This window comes from Seriola aureovittata, chromosome 7 (assembly GCF_021018895.1).
Source record: "Seriola aureovittata isolate HTS-2021-v1 ecotype China chromosome 7, ASM2101889v1, whole genome shotgun sequence".
Taxonomy (NCBI): domain Eukaryota; kingdom Metazoa; phylum Chordata; class Actinopteri; order Carangiformes; family Carangidae; genus Seriola; species Seriola aureovittata.
In genome coordinates this window covers 9,183,782-9,204,966 of record NC_079370.1, presented here as the reverse complement: position 1 = coordinate 9,204,966, position 21,185 = coordinate 9,183,782, and the positions used below count along the sequence as shown (strand labels likewise).

At 39.8% G+C, this 21,185-nt stretch overlaps 2 protein-coding genes across 2 annotated transcripts; both read right to left on the bottom strand.

Moving 5' to 3' along the window:
• Nucleotides 1-499: 499 nt before the first annotated feature.
• On the bottom strand, nt 500-4,917 carry rab42b (RAB42, member RAS oncogene family). Its single transcript, XM_056379857.1, has 3 exons — nt 4,093-4,917; nt 3,656-3,878; nt 500-2,645 (listed from the first exon to the last, which is right to left on the bottom strand). Exons 2-3 carry the CDS (start codon nt 3,871-3,873, stop codon nt 2,195-2,197), a joined length of 669 nt encoding a protein of 222 aa, XP_056235832.1. The 5' UTR covers nt 3,874-3,878; nt 4,093-4,917; the 3' UTR covers nt 500-2,194.
• A 133-nt stretch (nt 4,918-5,050) lies between these two features.
• LOC130171735 (CTP synthase 1-like) lies at nt 5,051-16,813 on the bottom strand. Its single transcript, XM_056379854.1, has 18 exons — nt 16,646-16,813; nt 15,473-15,653; nt 14,996-15,166; nt 14,680-14,780; nt 13,839-13,955; nt 13,546-13,629; nt 13,211-13,291; nt 12,266-12,417; nt 11,801-11,933; nt 11,553-11,641; nt 9,395-9,489; nt 8,128-8,190; nt 7,945-7,988; nt 7,747-7,843; nt 7,603-7,658; nt 7,325-7,421; nt 6,988-7,132; nt 5,051-6,504 (listed from the first exon to the last, which is right to left on the bottom strand). The coding sequence occupies exons 2-18, from the start codon at nt 15,636-15,638 to the stop codon at nt 6,429-6,431; spliced, it is 1,767 nt and encodes a 588-aa protein (XP_056235829.1). The 5' UTR covers nt 15,639-15,653; nt 16,646-16,813; the 3' UTR covers nt 5,051-6,428.
• Nucleotides 16,814-21,185: the final 4,372 nt, after the last annotated feature.

The window sequence follows — 21,185 nt, the reverse complement described above, 5'->3', positions numbered from 1 at the left end:
AAATAGTGGCAACATATACCGTAAATTCTTTTTCTTTCTTGTTGATATATATGTGCTGTATTGTTACTGAATGTTGTAGGTTTTATTACATTAACACATTTATTCCAACCATTGTTATACATTTTATTTTTTACTTTTGTCTAATTCAGCTAATTGCATCAAAATAATGATTGAAGAAATGATCCCCAGATGTTGGCTTTTCATAATGTCAGATTAAAAATAATAAACGACTGATATTATCAAAAAAAAGTTTTGCAGAATGGCTTCTGTTGCCAGATTGGAGTTAGCCAAATGAGCTATATACATAGGTAAGGGGTATGTTTAAGTTAGTAGGTAAGGCTTTAAAATAACTAACCTAAAGCAAGTTAACATATTGCTTTTCATTTAATAGTAATTCTCCACATTTATGATTGAAGCTCCCAGTAGTTTTTGAAGTACCACACTAATGTACAGTACATGAATTACATCAAGGCTTTGAAGGATCACACTGAAGCAAAAGTGTTTAAAATATTGAGATAAAAATGATTTTACTCGCTGTATGTTTGCAGTGAACCAAAGACACAAACCAGTATACAGACAACAGTGCGAGAACCTATCAGGGAATCTGTATTTTAGTAAAATAAATTGTCTGCATTTTTGTTGCAGAAACACAGGAGGTTGTTCATCAGCCGGATGAACAGTAATTGCTATGGAAACCTCTCACATTTCAAAAGAACAATATCCAAAGGCACCCTAGAGTTTTCATTTAATTAATTTCAACGACAGAACCTAAAAACAATCACTTACTCGCAGGATGCTGTGCAATTATTGGTGATTCAACAAAGCTTTTTCCTGACAACTACTCAGGCCCAAGAGATTAGTTCACATAAAGGCCTATGGTGATGTTTATAATCTCAACCAGGGGACCTAATACTTTAACTCCTGCCAGTTATTCATAGGACAACAGCAACACATAAAAGAATCATAGATTTATGTCCATGGGTTCTGATGAAAGAGCAGAATGTCCTTGTAGTGCAGTGGCTCTGAATCTTTTGGGTTGTGACCTCTCAAAAATAAACCAGATGTATTTACAAGTTGTTACAAGTTATGACTTAAGTCTGGTCATGACCCGGGAACCAAATATTAATTAAAAGCGATAAAAATACCAAATGTGATCCCCTCACATATCTTGTGAGGGCCAGACCTCCAGGTTGGAACCATTTTTCCAGTGCACGGGTCGTGAGGTACGAAAATCAGTGGTAGGGACGATGTCTCATCTTTAGCACCTATTAAACTGAAAAAGGGAAAAGCTCCAGTTTCTAGATGTTATACAACCACTTTTCTTACACAGCTAAGGTGGAATGACCTCGTTAGTCCATGTAACAATAGTCTGATAAGATGTGAGCCTAGTGACTCACAGAAGAGAGCACAAACTTTTATGCTGACCTTTTAAAAGTCTTAAACAAAAACCTATGAATATTGCATTTAACCAAAATTCTACAGCCCATTGGAGCTAAATGCTACTGTCACAAAGCTAACATGCTCACAGAGACAATGCTAACATGCTGATGTTTAGCAGGTAATATTTACCAGGTTCACCATCTTAATTTATCTTGTTAGCAATGCTAACATTGCTAATTAGCGATAACACCAAGCCCATATGGGGGGAATGGTGAGTTTTGCAGCTATCTTTAGTTAACCATCAGACATGGGACCTTGAACATTTGCAAATTTTAAAAGGAATCCATCCAATAGTAGGATTTCCCTCGAAAATCACAAATGTCAACCTAAAGGTGGTGTTGAGAACAAGTCAGAGGATCACTAGTCAGATCAAAATAATACTCAAGGGACCATGAATGTCTGTGCAAAATTTCATGGCAATCCATCTAGTAGTTTCTATTTTTTAGAGGTATTTCTGTCCAAAGTGGTAGACCACCTGACCTGTGTCACTGTAGCATGTATAATAAATAACAATTACTCAAAACCTTTATTTCTTAAGTAAGCTAAATATTTACCCATTTAGGAATGTCAACATATTCTACATATAAGGTCACAAAATTTTTCAAATCAGTCTCCTGCTAAGTTTTAAAAATGTTATCTTCACAATAAAGGTGCAAAAAAATGCATTTCAACTCAGTGCGTTTCCTGATGGTCACACATTACATTAAAATATCACCACCATTCCAAGAACAGGTGACCATCGGCAGTCTACAGTTTAACCACAGCAGTTCTTCTTGTTCTTGGGGGCTGTGCTTGGCTGAGCCAGGCTGGCTCTCTGTAACTGCAGCGACTGTGGGGCAGCGCACTTAACTCCGTCCCAGCCCTCTTGCAGCTCTACCTCACCACTCAAAAGACCCTGATACACCCGTCTTGTGAGAAGTTCAAAGCACCCCCTCACATTCTGGCCTGTCTTGGCAGAGGCCTCCACGTACGGCATCCCTAGCTGTCCGGCCAGTTTCTCAGCCTCTTCCCGACTCACCACCCGCTCTCCGGAATCATCTCGGTCACTCTTTTGGCCCACCAGGACGAACAGAACCTTATGTGGTTGCACTCGCTCACACACCTCAGCATGCCACTCCTTAATATGGTCAAAGGAGGCTCGGTTGGTCATGTCAAACACCAGCAGGCCTCCGACCGAGTTGCGGTAATAAGAACGGGTCACTGACCTGAGGGGAGAAAAAACAGAGACAAAGGAAAAAAACAAATGGAAGAGAGTGAGGACATTTGCATTTCAACTCACAAAAAAACCCAAAACACATACTGGGCAGTGCAGAGGTCAGACTTTGCTACCAACTTATTTCCTGTTCCAGAGAGCAAATAATCACCTGATTCTCTGCACTGTTTGGGTTGAGCTCTTTTAGATAAGCAAATTGACAAACATTCTGTCTCATAGTAAGAAATCGATAACCACTGTGTTTTTCATCCTAATCATGAAACTGTCAAACAGCATGTCGTACTCCCGTGAGTCACTGAATGATGAAACCACAGGAAGGGCTTATAGGAAAGGATCCTCCCATCTGCCAGCTGGTGAAAACTTACTTCTACAGTAAGACACTTCTTTATGAAAACAAACCAGATTTGCCTGAGCTTTTAGCTGACTCATGTGGGATTAGCAGGCAACTGATACCATGCAGAGAGGGGGTAAACATAAACAGGCACAGTTTGCAATTTGCTACGGTTCATTCAACTGGAGAACTGAAATAATGAATTTAGAGACAGAATGAATCAAGTTACCCCTAGTTCTTTCATTAAATATGCTGAGCATGGAGAATGATACCTTTTCAAAGATCTGCCTTTTCCACTTTAGGCATTACACATACTGCACACTGATCTTGAGAGAGTGACAGGGTGGATACAGTGTTTTGCTGAAAGCAAACACTGATGAACTGATCGGGTGTGAATGGGATAAGCAATGGTAGTTTATTTGAATAGCATATTTGCATGCATACCAGACGTATCTTGAATATTCGTCATAAGAATGGCATTGTTTTCATGAACGATTTTACTGTTGTATTCAAAGCACTGTACTACCAAGCCTGATGCATAAAGATGTCTTGTGCAGTTGTGATATATTAAGACATCCATTAATGTAAAGAATCCAAACACTGGTAGAAGCACAGATGTAGAAGACAAGACACCTTGTCCCCCATCTGTCACAAGATGAGTTTATCCTCACCTGAACCTCTCCTGTCCAGCTGTGTCCCAGAACTGCAGCTTAACACGGACCCCCTGCTCCACCTCCAGGAAGTGAACATAGAAGTCTACACCCACCGTCTGGTTGATGGACTCCAGGAACAAGTCTTCAGTGTAGCGCTTCAGCAGGGAGGACTTGCCCACCGTGGAATCCCCCAGCATGATGATCCTGAACTGGTACTGCCACAACGTCAGGTCCATTGTTGCTGGTGGTGGGAAAAGAGTGACGAAGACAGGGGAGACAGCTTGTGAGGATACAGTGGTGTAGAGAATAAGTCTTGAGAGACAGTGCAGTAATTTTCAATGAGGCTGGAAGTAAAGTTAGGAGTGGTTCAAGAGGAGAATAGTGAACACCCAAGATGGCACCATGGAGAAGGATGAAACTTAACAATCCCACAGCAGCTTCCCAGCAGTTTGTACCCTGTGTGTTGACGCTCCAAATGTTGAGTAACAACCACAGCAGCCACTCCTTATTAATCTCACAATCAGTAGAGCAGCGTGTTCACAGTCATCCCACACTCCTGTGTATATTATCACTGCAGCACAACTCTCAATCTCATTCCTATGGTGGCTCCGCAAATCCAATACAAAAGTGGAAAAAAAAAAAAATCTGTCCTGCAAAGTAGATCCCGGTATTGGTGCAGTTCTCGTCCGAGCTGCTGCTACTGTAAGCATGTGCATGAGTGTGCAGGGGCGTGGACTTCTAAAGTTTGCCTGTTGATACTTGACAAAAGGAGGGGCAAGAGCACAAGGACACAGGGAGGGCCGTTATGGAAAGGGAGGGCCAGATGTGGGAAAGAGCGGGTGAAGGATTTTAAGGAAGTAGTACCTATATTTTATACTGTATCAATGGAAGGTTTTCACTTTCCTACTGTCACCAATTTATTGTTACATGTCATCATTAACAATCATAGAAAATGAGTGTGGACTACTGTTTGCCCGTTCAGTTTACAACAGATTTTTATCACTTTATGGTCTTGACTGAAGAGTGAGCAGTGCCACCTAAAAAGGGAAGTTGATAACAATACAGCTTTACATCCCATGGGATACACAGGGAAAGGCTCAGGATATGCAAGTCATTTTTCCACAATAGGTTTGCTAACAGTATGTTATATTTACAATATCCGTTTTAGTGATGACTACATGTCTACGTAGTTATATTTAGTGATGACATCTTGGTTACTTCAACATCAAACACAGATGATAAGTTATTACAGGCACGATCTGTGGTCTGAATACAAACGTCACATATAAACATTGCGCATCAGTGAACACAAAAGGTTTTTAATGGAGGGTGTGGGTGCAACTTTTTAGTTTTGCTGTCAGCAAAGCAGAACTTACCATGATTCACAGCTCAGCTACAATAAAGGCCAGGGTGTCATGAGAAATAAAATTTTATTTATTCAGAATAAATGCACATATTGAACCACATGCATCTGAACTTCATAAATATGTTTTTCATACATTTGGGTCAGTAACAGATCAACGAAAGCACTGGCAGGAATAATTTAACTATCCTGGTCAATTTTGCAATGCTCCATGCAAAAATGTAACTGTAATGTAGCTTGATGCTTTCCATCTACAGTTGGCTGCTACTGATGCTTTGAGATCAAACTTAGGTCTTAGTTATCAGTTTCATGATGTGAGTTTTGAATGCCAAGCTTGCTTTTCCATTTAATACTGTTGACTCGAGGGTCACTAAGTTGGCTGCATTGTCAGATGACTGCATCATTTTAGGAAGCTGCGGATCAGATATGACAGTAAAAGGCAATGGAGTTCAAAACCGTTTGTGTTGATGTCAGCATCTAAAAAGGTCACAAACAAAAAAAAGTCATGCAACCTGAGCCGGTGAGTTCAGGTTTAAGGATTAAAAACTTAAGACAAACTTTTGTATTACATGCAGGAGTTAAAACCCAGTGTCCTTGTGATATTAAATAACACTTAAAACAATTCACCTCATTACAACAGGAAAATTCCCATATATCCCACAGCCAAAAAAAAAAAAAAAAAAGCCCAACTTTGTGAATTATAAGAAACCATTTGTGTAGTTTACACATTTTTGTGTAGTTACCCTGAGTGAGTGCTATGATCTCTCAGTTGGAAAGTAAAAATACATTAATACATGAAATAAGATGGTAAGACAGACAGTAACAAACATTTCTAATTGGCAACTGTATCAATCATATGTCACTTGTCACAACATAGGCAAAGTTTTGACAGTAAAAGTCAAACGATTGTTTCTTATCAGTATTTTCATATATTGAAGTGGATTGATATGCAAGATGGCTGCTCCAACAAAAATCTAATTGCACGGTTCCCGGTTCCCATCTTAGCCCTTTGTCACTACGCTTTCTATATCCAATTGGAAAATACATTGTCCAATTCTTAATATTTACACCCAAACGTACTGATGAGGGTGAAGTTTTCCCATTGATTTCTCAAATGCACCCCCCCACTACTGCCCATATTCTCTACAGGTTTTCCACAATGTCCACATCCTTTAAAATTCCCCCGTAAACATTTTATTCTGGTTTTTGCTTATTGCAGAAACTCTAAAGCATGACCATACAGCAAGACAGTCTTGCTGAAAGCGTTGTGTTTAGAATAAAAGTGATTCATAACATGTTGTACCAATCAGAGTGTAAAAACAGTTTAACATGAATTTCGGTCTTGCATCGTCAATTAAGGGCAGACAGGATTGTTTTTTTCTGGGCTTTGCATTTAACTGCACAAGTGACACGAACACATCTGTACAACTACAAAGAGGGGAACCTCAGCTCCGAGATATCAGCTTCAGGAGAGCTGCCGCCGCTGCGGTCGCTGTAAGTGTCCCTGCAATGAAAGGCAAAAACATAAAATGAGTATTATAGCAGTAAACACCTGACAGGGATTGCTTTCATATGGTGCAGATGCAATGGTGATGCTTAATTTTCACCGGGAGATGTAACACCCACAGGACTTTGGACATAATTACACAGCATAATAACACATTGTACATTATGACACCTACTTAAAATATCCCTGTAAATTACAATTCATGTTCACAAAGCAAATAAATTTGAACTGATTTGATGTTCACAGTTTAAAGCTATTGCTACAGAAGTAAGCAACAATCCAACATCAAACAACACAAGAGAAAATATATATAGATTTAAAACAATGAAATGAAATGCCAATAAAACGAGAATGGAACAAGTTCATCTCTAAGACTTTATAAGAGCTGGATGAACTGCTGGCGCATCACAGTTTACCAGTTTCATTTTAATTTCCACTAACCAACTTTTGGATGATGTACAAAGTGCTGTCTGAGCTTACCGTGGAGAAAGCCGACAGCCCTTGTTCAGATAGCTCTGGAGTTTTCCTACAGCAGCCAGCAGGAGACCAAAATATGGAGGAGAAGGTTTGATGGGTCTTGAGGTGAACTCTGGATGGTACTGCACTCCAACAAAGTAATTGTGGCCTGAAACAAAAAAAGCAGACATTTTGATCTCCTCTACGTTAGGCCTCATAAGCATGTGACTAAACACATGGGTAAAATATTCATATATCATAACAAAAGGACAATTTGAGGAAAGCATATTCAAGAGAAAGCATGATGTATTTATTGGTGGCAGCATGCGGATGCTTGTTTTCTATAACACTTTCCACTTACCCTCCAATTCAATGATCTCCATTCTCTCTCCTTCCTCATCCTGACCAACAAACTGAAGACCCTTTGTTTCAAAGTGGTGCTTCAGCTCAGGATTCACCTAAAACAAGATTCTTTTATGATCATTCAAGAATAGATCTGGACCTAAAGAACAGAAGGATTAAAAGGGAACCTCAAGCTCCCACAATTACATAGTATGAATTTGTATTGATATAATACTTTTGAACTTGTGTGTTCCCAGAAAAGAAAATAAAGCTTTGAAACCTTATTTTCGTCTCTACCTCAAATCTGTGTCTGTGCCTCTCCTCAACATACTCAAAGCCTCCGTACAGTCTTCCTGCAAAAATGAAATATCAGTCATCAGAAACACAACAGCTGGAAAGTCTAAAAAGTCAGTAGTCGGTTTATTTCAGGAGGATACATACTCATTACACTGTTGTTGGATTTGAAAATCGTCCGCCTCTTCCCCAACCTCATAGTGCCGCCCATCTGCCCTGGGTTGTGCTCTGGCATGTCAATCACCTGCCAAGATCAAACAGGATGTTAAAACCATTCAGCTGAAGACTCCACTGACATGATGTGATGTGATATGAGCACTGTGGGGAGAGAAAAAGAAAACCTACCACCGGGTGTTTGGATTCGGGATTAAATTCTGTTGAGTTTGCGTCTGAAAAAGATAAGCGAAATTGATCTAAGCTCAAAATCAACTTCGCAGTACGACTAAGGATATTTCATCATTAAATTAGAAACCACAGGAATTAAACGTTTCTTGGCAGTGTGTCCAACTGAACTGTGCAATTACTCACCTTGCCATCCAAGAACATTGCGGGCAAACTCGCACACTGCCAGCTGCATGCCCAAACAGACCCCTGCACAAAACAAGACCAGCAGGATTCTTGCATAATGAGCGCTATTGTAAGGACTCATTAATAAAGAAAGACTTGAACAAGATCCCCACTGAGCACGACACTTACATGGCTAACATTACCGTCTCTGCATATTATCATACTGTGCCTATAAAAAGTCTTCACGTCTCTTTGGACTTTATTTCATTATTTTACAACTTTTGAAAGTTGTAAGTGGATGCCATTAAGTTTTTTTTTTAATTTTTTTTTTTTTTTTTTTTTTTTAAAAGAAACATAAAGCAAAGATGCTTTAATGTCAAAGTGAGAACAAATCTCTATAATAAGATCTAAATTACATACAAACCTACTCACAAAGCAACTGATTGCACAATTATCTGCTCTTCAGCATTATTTTTCAGTCTCCTTTGGCAGAAACTTGAGCTTGGAGTCTTTGCATAGACTGCATCTGTAACAACTTCATACACCTAAATACATTTTTCTTTTCCTCCCTTGTTCTTGAATGATCGCTCAGATAATTTCAAGTTTGGTCCTAACTTTCTCGATTCTTTTGTGGCTATCAAATACATTAACACCGTGTATATTGTTTGTAGCAGCTTTGGCAAGTTCGAGTTCTCAGGCAGACTGTGGCAGATGTTCCTTCAAGATTTTAATTTTGCCCTTCACAAACCTTCCAGGGCATTTTGCACTGAAATATCCCTACAGCATGTTGCAGCCATACAGGTGATGGGCAGTGAACTTAATATCCAACATCTACATACTTTGGGCTTCACCAGCGATGGTTTAAGTGTGGTGTCAGAGTGGTTGAATACTTGTGCAATCAATTATATGTTGTTATTTTTTTTCATTTGTACTTAATATTAATCCAAGACGTTTGTTTTCACGTCTCTGTTAGGCTGTGTCAAACAACATCATCACATTAACAACATCAACTGTGACTCAGTCTTGTACGACAACAAAACATGACAGTTCAAAGCAACAAATACTTTTTACAGTAAAGGCACTTTAGCTTTTAATTTAATTCTGTTATCTACAAACACTGGCATAGCAACACAACTATGAAGCTGCATCATCAGTCGACAGATAGGAGGGAACAACATGTTTCATGTCTAGTCTTCATCTGTTTCACTTATGAAATGCATGAAATTTGAATGTGAAATAATGGAGAAGGCAGAATTTATGAGACACAGTAGTTTCCAATCTCTCTTACCCAGGAACGGCTTATTCTGCTTCCTCGCCCAGTTAATAGCCAGCATCTTTCCTTCTGTCCCTCTCACACCAAATCCTCCTGGTACCAACACGCCACTGTGAGGAGGAAGAAAAGAATGACAGTCCATTTCATAAAAGGTGCTCCGGGTTATTTTTTGAGAAAATATGACATAATACAGTCATCTAGCACTTTATTAGGAACACCTGAATACCTGCTTATTCATGCAATTATTCGAAGTATTTGGCAGCAGTGCAATGCATTAAAATCAAGTCGATACAGGTCAGTAGCTTCAGTTAATGCTCACATCAAACATTATATTGGTGAAAACAAAATGTGATCTTGGTGACTTTGACTGTTCGTGCCAGACAGGCTGGTTTGAGTGTTTCTGAAACTGCTGCTCTCCTGGGATTTTCACACACAATAGTCTCTGGAGTTTTTACTGAGACTGGTGGAAAAAACAAAAAACATCCAGTGAGTGACAATTCTGCAGATAGACACCGAGTTGATGAGAAGTCAGGTTGGACTAGTTCTGGTTCAAGATAACAGGAGAGGTACACTAACTCAGAGAACTACTCTTTATAACTGTGATGAGCAGAGAGGCATCTCAGGATGCACAACACGTTGAACCTTGAGGCGGAACAGCAGACGACCACGTCAGGTTCCCCTCCTGTCAGCCAAAAACAGAAATCTGAGGCTGTAGTGGGCTCAGGCTCACCAAAACTGGACAGTTAAAGACAAGAAAAACACAGCCTGGTCTCATGAATCTGGATTTCTGCTGAGGCATGCAGATGGTAGGGTCATAATTTGGCATCAACAACATGAATCCATGGACCCAAACTGCCTTGTGCCAACAGTCCAGGCTGGTGGTGGTGTAATGGTGTAGGGAATGTTTTCCTGGCAAACGTTAGGCCCCTTAATACAAATCAATCCTGGTTTGAATGCCACAGCCTGAGTATTGTTGCAAACCATGTGCATCCCTTCATGGCCACAATTTACCATCTTCTAATGGCTACTCCCTGCATGATAATGCACCATGTCATAAAGTAAAAGTCGTGTCAATCCGGTTTCATGAACATGAGAGTGAGTTCAGTGAACTTCACTGGCCTCCCCAGTCAGCAGATCTGAATCCAATAAAACATCTCACGGATGTGGTAGAACAGGAAATCGGCAGCATGAATGTGCACCTGACAAATCTGCATAAATGTGATGCTATCATGTCAACATGGAGCCAATTCTCAAAGGAATGTTTCCAACATTTTGTGCAATCCATCCCAAAAAGAAATTAGACTGATCTGAGAGCAAAAAGAAGCCCGACCGTGAGTGTATAAACACCTGTACAGAGAGACTAAAGACAGTCTGAGAATTTACATTAACATGTCTGTTTATCTGAGGTAATGGTGGGAGACGTAACATGTACTTGAATGCAAGATTTGCTGATAGTGATACTACTATCCTCACAGTTTCACCCGTATTCACATAATACCATTTTTCTCATGATAATTATGTGTGTATAATTAGGAGACTTTGAGCATGTAAGTGCAGACTTCATTTTTCTTCACACTTAGTGATCAGAGATTTTTCTATGGCACTAAACACTTTGTGCTCATCTCAGGAATGATAGGCTGCTTAACTGCAATCAGTCTGGTAAGATAGTTCAAAAACCTACTTTATGGCTACTGGACTAAGTTGCTGTCTAACATGCAATTTTCTTTTTTGAGTTGCTATGTGTTCAGAAATGATCAAAAACTGATTACAGCAGGACACACTGGCTTTTCTCCACAAACTCTTACAACTAATGCATAAAAAAATCATTACCAAAAGCATCTTTTCTTTATTAAAAAAAACAAGAAAACCAATAACCTACAACCCTTTCTTTGATTGCAGTCTGCAGACAAACATCCCCATTTTACTGCCCAGTTGAAAATAAGCTTTAAAACTCACAAATTTAAGTTCTTTTTTTTCTGAAAAGTAATAACAAAACATTGTGCATTTCTATAAAGCACAGAAGTCCTCACTGACTCGTTTCATGAAGCTGTGTGAACCACCGGGGATGACAGCACTCTGCTGCCATCATGTGGCATGAATAGCACTGGATCACCAGTGTCAAACCTCTTCCAAGCCTACTGGCACCTGTGTTCTCCCGGGTATGTCTACTCACTCGGAACTGCAGAGCTTTTGCCAGGCCTCGTGATATTTCACTGGCTCATCTTGCAGAGTGGTACTCTCCAGGTCTGCAGAGTCGATGTACTGTAATACCAAACACAGCATTTGGAAGGAGATCAGTCAACATCATGGCCAACAGACTGAAAAACTGTAAGGCACTATTCCAATTCTGAACTACAAAGCAGTGATGCTAATTCCAGACATGAATATGCAGAACATAAAAAGCGTGAAATGTTTCCATACCTTGACCTCTAGCTTGTGATTAATGGCGAGGGCTGAGTGCTCAAGGGCCTTAATGACTGAGGTGTAGGAGTCGGATAGCTTGGTGTACTTCCCCACCAGGGCTATGGAAACGTGTTCCAGGAGACGGTCAGATCTGAGCAGAGAGGAAGATGATTCACAGAACTGACCCGGTGCATCATTGAATCATAGTCATAGCCTCAGAGCTACTCAAAGAAAAATTCAATGTTCAGTGGATTTTACTTTCCACTTCCAGTGTGCTGTAGTGACTGAGGAACATTTTGTCTTTCATAGTTCTACGATCTTTGGTTTGTAACAATTCCTAGAGGTGACAAACTGTCTCTGTGGTTAAACTGACTGGTCCATTACCTGAAAAAGTAAATCATTTGTGTCCATATCCTCACTTTTCTCGAGCAAGACACAAAACTAGGGGGGAAAAAAGTCAGTGACAAAGACAAGCCTCCTCACCTATCAGCCATCTCCTTCCACTTTGTGAGCATTTTTCTTGGTCTCGTTTCGACATGCAGGTTCAGCCGCTGACAGAAGTATCTCACGACACCCTGCTCCTCCAGCAACAGAGGCACTCTGTAGATTGAGGCGACATCGTGGACACAGATCACCTGGAAAGAGTTACAAAACATGTTATTTCAGTTGTACCTGACAGTAGGGCTGAGCAATGTCAACATTTATACACTGTTATTACACAAAACAAACAAACAAAAAAAGTAAAGTCCAACACACTATCAACACTTTATTAAATAGCCATGTTTCAGGTGAGATGCCTGTTGAAGGTCGCTTGACAGATTTTTGTTTTGCATAATTGTTTTTCCCTGCTATGTACTTGTCAGTTTCCTGTTGTGGATCACAGACTACTCCTTCTTTTACACTGTGATTTTAACTTGTGACATATAATTGTCCGTAAACAGGCTACCTGATGAAATAAATGAACGTATGAAAATTATTCTACATTAACATTACATCAATCTCGAAATATACAGTTATTTACTTGATGTGGCTTTTTAAGTTATTTTTAAATTTCATCTCTAATGCTTATCAGTATTTAAATCAAACTCCATTGCTCTTCCAGCAAAAGGCACCAGCCAGTGCCCAACACTTTCACACATCATCAGATAACAATTCTATCAAATATCATTCAATTCTAATTGATACTGACAAACAATGTGGTAGTAATTAACCTTGCTTCCATAGCTCATGTCCTTCTAATATTGTATGTACTGTATACGTCTTCTATTATCAAATACATTGTACCCTACCACAGCTGCAGATGTAAGTGGACAACAGGAATACACTAGATCATAACTTATATCGGCAGCATGCTCTGCACACAGAATTTCAAATGAAGTTTACTGTATAAAAAAAAAAAAAAAAAAAAAAAAAATCATGGTACTTCACCTGTGTGGGCTCCACGTGACAAAACATGGAGATCTTCTCCTTGACAGCCGTTTCTAGGGGCGTTGTACAGCGGCACATAATCTGACAAAATTTTATATGTTATTTTTAAATCATATTATACAACAGGACCAAGGTACAGTTTCAAAGTTGCCTATGCAAAGATCATATCTTAAACTTTATGTGTTATTTTTTTTTTTTTGTTTTATGCCATGAGATGAAGAATTACCAATTTATCTACACGTAAAGGGAAAGATAGCATAGTGGGTTTATATGGGGTTAATATCTGAGGCATGGGGGTGAGCAAAGATTAAGAACAAATAGTAAATCTGACTCACCAGATCTGGAGACAAGCCCAGTCCTCTGAGCTCTCGGACACTGTTTTGAGTTGGTTTGGTTTTTTGCTCTCCTGTAGTGTTTGGCTGGGGACAAAAGCAAATTCACCTCATAATGTTAATGGTGCTGGTTCGACTGTTCCAATAGCTCTTGTCCTTTAATTCAAAAACCATAACAAAACCTAAACTACAGTAAATTGTAATAATAATGCTGAAACAATCACCCTGCAAATATCCTGCTCCCTATCTTATTTGGTGATGAATACATGATGTGTGTGTTCATTTGTCCGCCATACCTGTGGTATCAAGCTGACATGGATGTTGCAGAAGTTTTCCCTTTTCACCTTGAACTGGAACTGTCTGAAGGCCTCGATGAAGGGCATGCTCTCGATGTCCCCCACTGTGCCTCCCAGCTGTTGACACAAAACACCAGCTTAGACCACAGAACTGCATGTATGAACACCCAGGATGGTTTCTCAGCACCTTGCATACTCTGACTTGGAAAGTACAGAATTCCGTCAGCTGCGCCCAGTCCATAATACTGTCAGATGTGCCTTTGATTCATGCTGCATGAAAGGAACTGCTGGAGGCAGGGTAATAATTTAACTTGGTTTACAAGGGTGTGACCATTTTCAGCTACAAATTTACAAGAGATGAAATACTCCTACAGCACATATTGTCAAACAAACACTTTATTTCTACCACTACCATGACTGGTTTGAGTTTTCTGACTAAATAAAAAACAGTCTGTAGTCTCTTTCCTTCCTTAAAAAAGTGGATCATTTCAGACTCTCCTCGACAAATGAATCTTTAAATTCCTTGATTTTTCAGTTTAGAAAAATATTGTTTGTTTTTCTGCTTCATTGGCTCATCCACTTGTGTAGGTTCAGCAGTTTCTCCCACTGTTCGCCGACTGAGCCAATATTTTCTCTTGCTTGAGGCAACATGCTTGATTTAATTTCTGATCGAAAACCTCCTCCATTTCTTTTTAAACAGACTAGCAGAAAAATGCCCTGGTCAAAAAATAATTTAAGAGCGGCCCATGGCAACAAGACACTTCTGACCTTAGAAAGACTGTGCTCAGTGTCCTTTCAGACTGAATACAAGATTCACCTCTGCCTTGATAGAACAACTTACCTCAATTACACAAACTTGAGGCTCCACACCATCATCATCCACTGAAATCCTGGCTTGCTTCATTACCCACTCTTGGATAGCATCTGTGATGTGGGGTACCACTGAGAAAACAGATGCGGGTAAATACAATCAAAAAGTCACGTAAAAAAAATTTGCATTGCACATTGGACGCTCTCTGTCCTAAATATACACATAAAAATACAAATATCCCACAAACAGTCACAAAGAAAAACACATAAAGCTGCTTTTCCTAATAACCTGCTTTGTATCATAGTCTCCTTTCACCATCAGCAAGTTAAATACAGCAATCTCTAACCTTGTACGGTCTTGCCAAGGTAGTCTCCCCTTCTCTCCTTGTTGATTACAGACTGGTAGATCTTTCCAGTGGTGAGGTTGTTGTCTTTAGTAAGACGGATATCCAGGAAACGCTCATAGTTCCCCAAGTCAAGATCCACCTCCCCGCCATCATCAAGAACAAATACTTCCCCTGCACAACATGGACACAATAGGCATTTATCATAGGGTTAAGAAACTGCAGATCCAAAACTGGAAGTAATTCAGCACTTTCTCGTTGAGATGATATCGATCATATTGAAAAAGCTTGACTCAATGCACTTCAGCTAAGGGGGCGGTCTGTCTACCAACTAGACCGTGCTCTCACACTGCATCTTGTCAAATATGTCAAAAACTGTAGAACTCAACCAAACAATAAAGGAAATGAGCAGATGATACTGTCAAGGACAATTAAAAAAAAAAAAAAAAGCTACCTTGTGGAATACACTCAATTACCCACCATGTTCATATGGTGAAAAGGTGCCAGCATCAATATTGATATAGGGGTCGATTTTGATGGCTGTGACGTGAAGGCCGCAGGACTTGAGGATTGTTCCCACGCTGCTGGCAATGATGCCCTTGCCAATGCCAGATATGACACCGCCGGTAACAAGGATGTACTTCATAGTGGCATGTGAAGACTTAACACAAAAAAAAAGGCAAAGTAAATAACCTGCATAAACACTTTTTACTATACCTCCCTGGCATTTCTCAAACTGCTCAACTCAATCTGTTCAACCACATGTGAGATCAATATAGATATTATGAGCAGTGGTAATGCTATATTATTCAAGTGGATATTAAATTACAACTCATTTACAGTATTGACCAAACTACCAGAAGCCTTACATGTAAACTTATTTCTCACTGTGTTTTCAACTTTTACCAATGCGACATGAAACAACCCTGAATCCGCACCAGAAAATATTAAAAGGCAGTCAATTCGGCAGCAGGTAGCAGGTTAAGCTACCATGTTTTCAAACTTGGACTTGGAGCTACAAATTTGTTTACATCTGGATAGCTGGATTATGCCTTTACATTGACTGGACACATAAAGAATGACGACACTGAACATTGAGTACATCGGATTAAAATCAAAAGGTATCGCAACCTCAACTGAAAATGTGTTTAAAGCGTCTCACATCTGACAGTCATTGCAGTTTGAACTGTTATTTCAATTCCCGCCATTATATTTAATGATATGAAAATGAAGATGGCGGGAAATACCAGTAACGCAGTAAGCGCGCAAATGTTAGGGAAACTTCCGTGAGCCCTCTGGGTAATTATCATTCCATCAATCTTTATGCCAGTGTTAATTACAACGTGAGGTTAAATGCACACAATTATACAAAGCTGTTTAACCGGAGAGGCTGAAAAGTAAGACCCAGCTTAGTTAGCTACTGTTCTCCGAATTGCCAAACTGTTTTTCCTCAACCTCAACCAAACTGAGTGTTAACATTTAATCCACACTGAGATGACGTAAATATGCCCAGTCTACAACAAACAGCAGTTCAGTTAGCCAGCTAGCTAACAATTTCGAGACGACTAACTCTGCAACATTTTTAGCTGTTGACAGCCTTTCTAAGACAAAACGTTGCTCCCTTAAATCCAAATAAATCACACACAAACTCACTTAACGGCTACAGAGAAACCGGCGTCCAAAGGTGTGTTGACAGGTGACGTTTATCTCTGTATGAAATTTATTCTATTACGAAGCACCAAACTCCACGTTTCTGGTGCAGAAGAAGCACGTGGTGGTTCTGAGGTTGACTGAGGCTCACAGTTCCGCCTTGGTACAGTTTGTTTCTTTCCGTTTGGCTTTTTATGGACGACTTTATGCCCTCTTCTTTACCTCTAAGGCAAATCTCAGTCGACCGCCCCCACAGGATCCACCAATGAAATCAGGGTTGATTACTGAGAAAGTCTTCCTGTGAGGCTTTTCTGTGGGAAGCAATTTCCAATTGCGCCACAGTGTCGTCACCGTGTGACATCACATGTGTTGGAGTGAATGAAGTACTTCAAGGTCAGTGCAAGTGTACGTTTTTGCAATAGGATGGAAAGTAATAACAAATTATTTGCCTCAATAAAACATAATCAGTTAATCATGTTTTCTTGTCCCTGTCCAGCAAGTTGACGTGTTTGCCAAGATTATTGTTGGACATGTAATCAAATACCATCACATTTGCTCATCACTCATCACTATTTACTATCAAGTTACAGAAAAAAATGCATCTTTTTTTATTTTACTAATAAATTCAAAATATCTTGATTATTTTTTATCATCATTTTTTATCAATTCTGTCACATGCTATTTTTCTGTTTGTTCTTCAAACAATCTCACCACCAGATGGCATATGAGTTCTATGTAGCATTATTATGTGGCATTTATCTAGGCTAAATTGAGCTCATGCATATGATTATTCACAAGTAATGAACTAAGTGAGTTTATGATATCATGCATCAGATATAGCAACATGGAAATTAATGGCATAAATGTACACTTATAAATTCTGGTTTGGTCAAGTGAGGCACAACAAAATAGAGCAGTAGTCCCTCAAAACCCTCTTCATACAGTAACACTGTGTCTGAGAGATTAAAGTTTTCCTTCATCTATTCACTGTCGTGCTGCTCCAGTTTTGCTATGGGTAATGAGAGTGGTGATTCTAATTCATTTCTGTCCATGATCTTGATCTAATTAAAGACCTCATCCCTGCCACCTCATTTTCATAAGCTGTTCCCTTCAATTACATCTGACAAGTGAGCACAGACACACATTAACCTCCAGCATGAAGAGGTACTGTGCTTCCCTCATTTCTCTGCAATCTCAAGATCACAAAGAGGGCAATTCAAAGGTAATTCCACTTCTTTGAATTCACCTTTTTGGAAAACACATCAGTGGATGACAGTGCACAGTATTACTCACCCACAGCACTGTGTGTCTTTTGATACAGATCACAGGATAGAGCCATGCAATGCCGTGTTTTGCGATGTGTTTTGGTCATATGTCTGACTGTGGCCAAAGTCAGCTGTAGCTCATCCTTATTTGTTAATGATTGTCTATAAATGTTTGTTTTTTTTACCTTCCACAAAAAATGAGAGAAGCCAAAGAGTCTGGAGAGATCTGAATACTGAATGAAACTTTACTCAAAATAACTCCAGGCTATAAGTCTTTCAGAGGGCGGAAATGGACCTGACCTGATTTATCCAGCTAAATCATAATGGAGCTCATACAAAATTGATCGACTTTGCTACTATTAAAATGGACATAACATCATATATAGCACTGCTAGCTTATGACACAGACAGTCATATCAGTGACTGCATACAAGCTTATGGACTGAATCACTTTTTAAAGGAATATTTCAACTATTTGGTATACACACTCACTGTCTTTCTGAGAGTTAGATATGGAACCACTCTACTGCCTGTGCATTGGAGTGGTTTCACCAGAAAGTCACTTCACCTAGACGCTGTTGTCCAAGAAAGAATAACAGGTCCAACTCCCTACAAACCACAACTTGTCATTGACATTTACACATTTTTTTGTGTAAACAAATAAGATGTAGCTGGGTCAACATTGGAGGGTGTCAAATTAGCTGTTTGCCCCTGTATCCAGTCTTTATGCTAAGCTAAGCTACTTTTGCCTCCTGGCTCAAACTGAATATTTAACACACAGACATGACAGTGATATTGATCTTCTCATCTAAATATAGACAGTAGAGTAAATGAGAGCATTTCCCAAAATGTGGAGGTATTCTTATAATATCAATCTAATGCAATTTGTTTAATAGTTTAATAACTACGTCTAGAGCTGCAACAATTAGTTTATTAAAAAAAAGATTCATTACTAAGGGAAAATGGCAAAAATGTGATGGTTTCACTTTAGCAATTGTCAGAGTTTTTTGCCTTTTCTAGTCTTACAGTAAAAGTAAATTAAATATTTTGGGGTTTTGGACTGTTGGTCAATCACGTTGCGTCGCCTTGTGCTCTGGGATATTGTAATGTGCATTTTCAGTGTTATCTGTTGATCAATGGATCAATAGAGAAAATAATCAGCAGATTAATCAATAATGAAAATAACTGTCACTTACCGCTCTAACTGTCATTATTCCACTTACCTGATCCTTTAAAAAAGACATATTTTCTGTTTCTATAGTCTATAAACATTGTCTGTGATGCAGATTATCAGCAGCACAAATCAGAAGAAAAGGGCTGTTAGCTAATGTTTCTGAACACCTGTGTGCCATGTACCACTCTCTATTAAATAATACCATATATTTCATGTAATGTGGTGGTGTAAGAATAAATCAAACTGGTTTATAGCAAAAAACAAAAAAAGAAATGTAAATGCAATGTAAGATGCCCACAAGCTAAAAGGAGGATAAAAAACATTCTCTAAAAGAACAATATCCGGTCATGTTGTCAGTGTTCTTCACCTCCACCCTGTGAAGGTAGATAGTAGCTACTGGGGTCAGATGTCATGAGCTGCTCCTCTCCCAGATCTCCAGTGGGCTAGAGAGGTCCAACTCCCTGCTCAAACAGACACACAAAGAAACAGTAGCCCACATCCCCCGCACCCCATACACATTATTTATGAATGGGAGTGGTGCCTTTCCCTGTCCTCTTGTAGTTTTGGAATGTGCAAGATAGATCGATTTAAGACGGGAACACAGATGGCTCTCAAGGCTCGGTGCAGTGCACAACCACTCAGAGGAAAAGTGAGCTCTTGGGTAATTAGTGTCATTATGGCTGCTCATGTGCTTGTTGGGCTGGATAAACAGTGGCTTTGGTGGCATAGGGTTAGGCATGTCGGAAGCATGGACAATGACGATCAGTGTAGTACTGCAGCAGAGACAAACCATGCACTTTACAGTTCTAACAAGGTAAAGAGTTCCTCTTGATCAGACAAATCATTCAGAGCAGGGACATTAGCAAATCAAGTGTCTACAATTATCTGTTTTTGGGGCTAATTGATTATTCTAGAGTTTGGTTTCCCGTCATGGAACGACTCTTTTATTTGTCATTATGCAATACTTAAATTATATTCTCCGAACCAACATTTTAATATTTATATTGGAAATATATTATTATGTTAGACCCACACACACATGCTCATATATAAATTCCCTGACAACTACAGTGACACACATGTGGCAATGAGGTCAGGAATGGTTGTAAACAGGAGCCTAAGGCGAACAATGGTCTCTCTGAGATATTTAGCTCATAGACCTCTGGGGGAAACCCACACGCTGAGTTTGTTGTCATTGTCTTAAACCTAGTTAATACTCTGTTTACGCTATGTGTGTACACGTGAGTGCGCGCGCCTGTGCGGGAGTGTGACATCTACCATTCCCGTCTTATTGCCTGAGCCAAGTTATTGAGAAAACAAATGTCAGTTGAAGGGCGTTGTCTGTTTGGTGTCTGCACTGAGAGTTAGTCTTTCCTCCCGCTACTTGGAGCAAATCTAATTTGATTATGAGCACCAGTGAAGACAGGCATTGAGGGAGAGTTTATTGTACAACATGGGACCAAGGATGACAATAGAGAGATGAGGGAGAGTAAAATGGAGAGAAATAGAAAGTGAGTGATTTTGTGTGTTTGAGAGAGAGGCCGTCAGATAGAGAGAAAGAGACTCCTCCCATTGGGGATGAGACTCTGGATCAGTGCCTGGTATGCCACTGAACTGTCATCTGTGAGCTGCCTTTGCACACGTATGGAGGCCAGCATATCTCATGATCCTCAACTATTATCATGACCCAACTCCTAGCATGTGGCCTCCTGCTCTCTCCTGCCTATCTTTACTCTCCCCACTTCCCTCGACCTCCCTCCCCCTGCACCTTTCCCTCTACTCAATCCTTCCTTTCTCCTTTATTCCCATAACCCCTTACCCCTCCTCACTCTCATCTCTTTCTCCCTTTCTCTCTCTCTTTCTCTCTCTGTCTCGCTCTCTCTCTCTCCTTTCAGCTAGCCAAAGCACAGCTAGAGGCTGGGCCTCTGCCACCTCCATGAAAACAGACGACAGTGTTTTGTTTTTTTTCCTCCCCACTGCCGCAGACCCCCCTCTAGGAGAGGTCTGTCTGCTTAAGAGGAGAGGGGGAAATGAGAAGGATTGATTAATTTAAAACGCATGCTCTCCTCTTTTTTCTCCGCTGAGCCCCCCTTCAGGAGGACAT

Bases quoted from the DNA above. Each gene is read 5' to 3' on its own strand.
- rab42b (XM_056379857.1), bottom strand. From the start codon at position 3,873: ATGGACCTGACGTTGTGGCAGTACCAGTTCAGGATCATCATGCTGGGG. The intron at 2,646-3,655 runs GTGAGGATAAAC...TTCTCCCCTCAG, and splicing joins GCTGGACAGGAGAGGTTCAG to GTCAGTGACCCGTTCTTATT.
- LOC130171735 (XM_056379854.1), bottom strand. From the start codon at position 15,638: ATGAAGTACATCCTTGTTACCGGCGGTGTCATATCTGGCATTGGCAAG. The intron at 7,659-7,746 runs GTATGTATCCTC...TCATTTTTGCAG, and splicing joins ATCCAACAACAGTGTAATGA to GAAGACTGTACGGAGGCTTT. The intron at 7,133-7,324 runs GTAAGTGGAAAG...TTTTTGTTTCAG, and splicing joins GGAGATCATTGAATTGGAGG to GCCACAATTACTTTGTTGGA.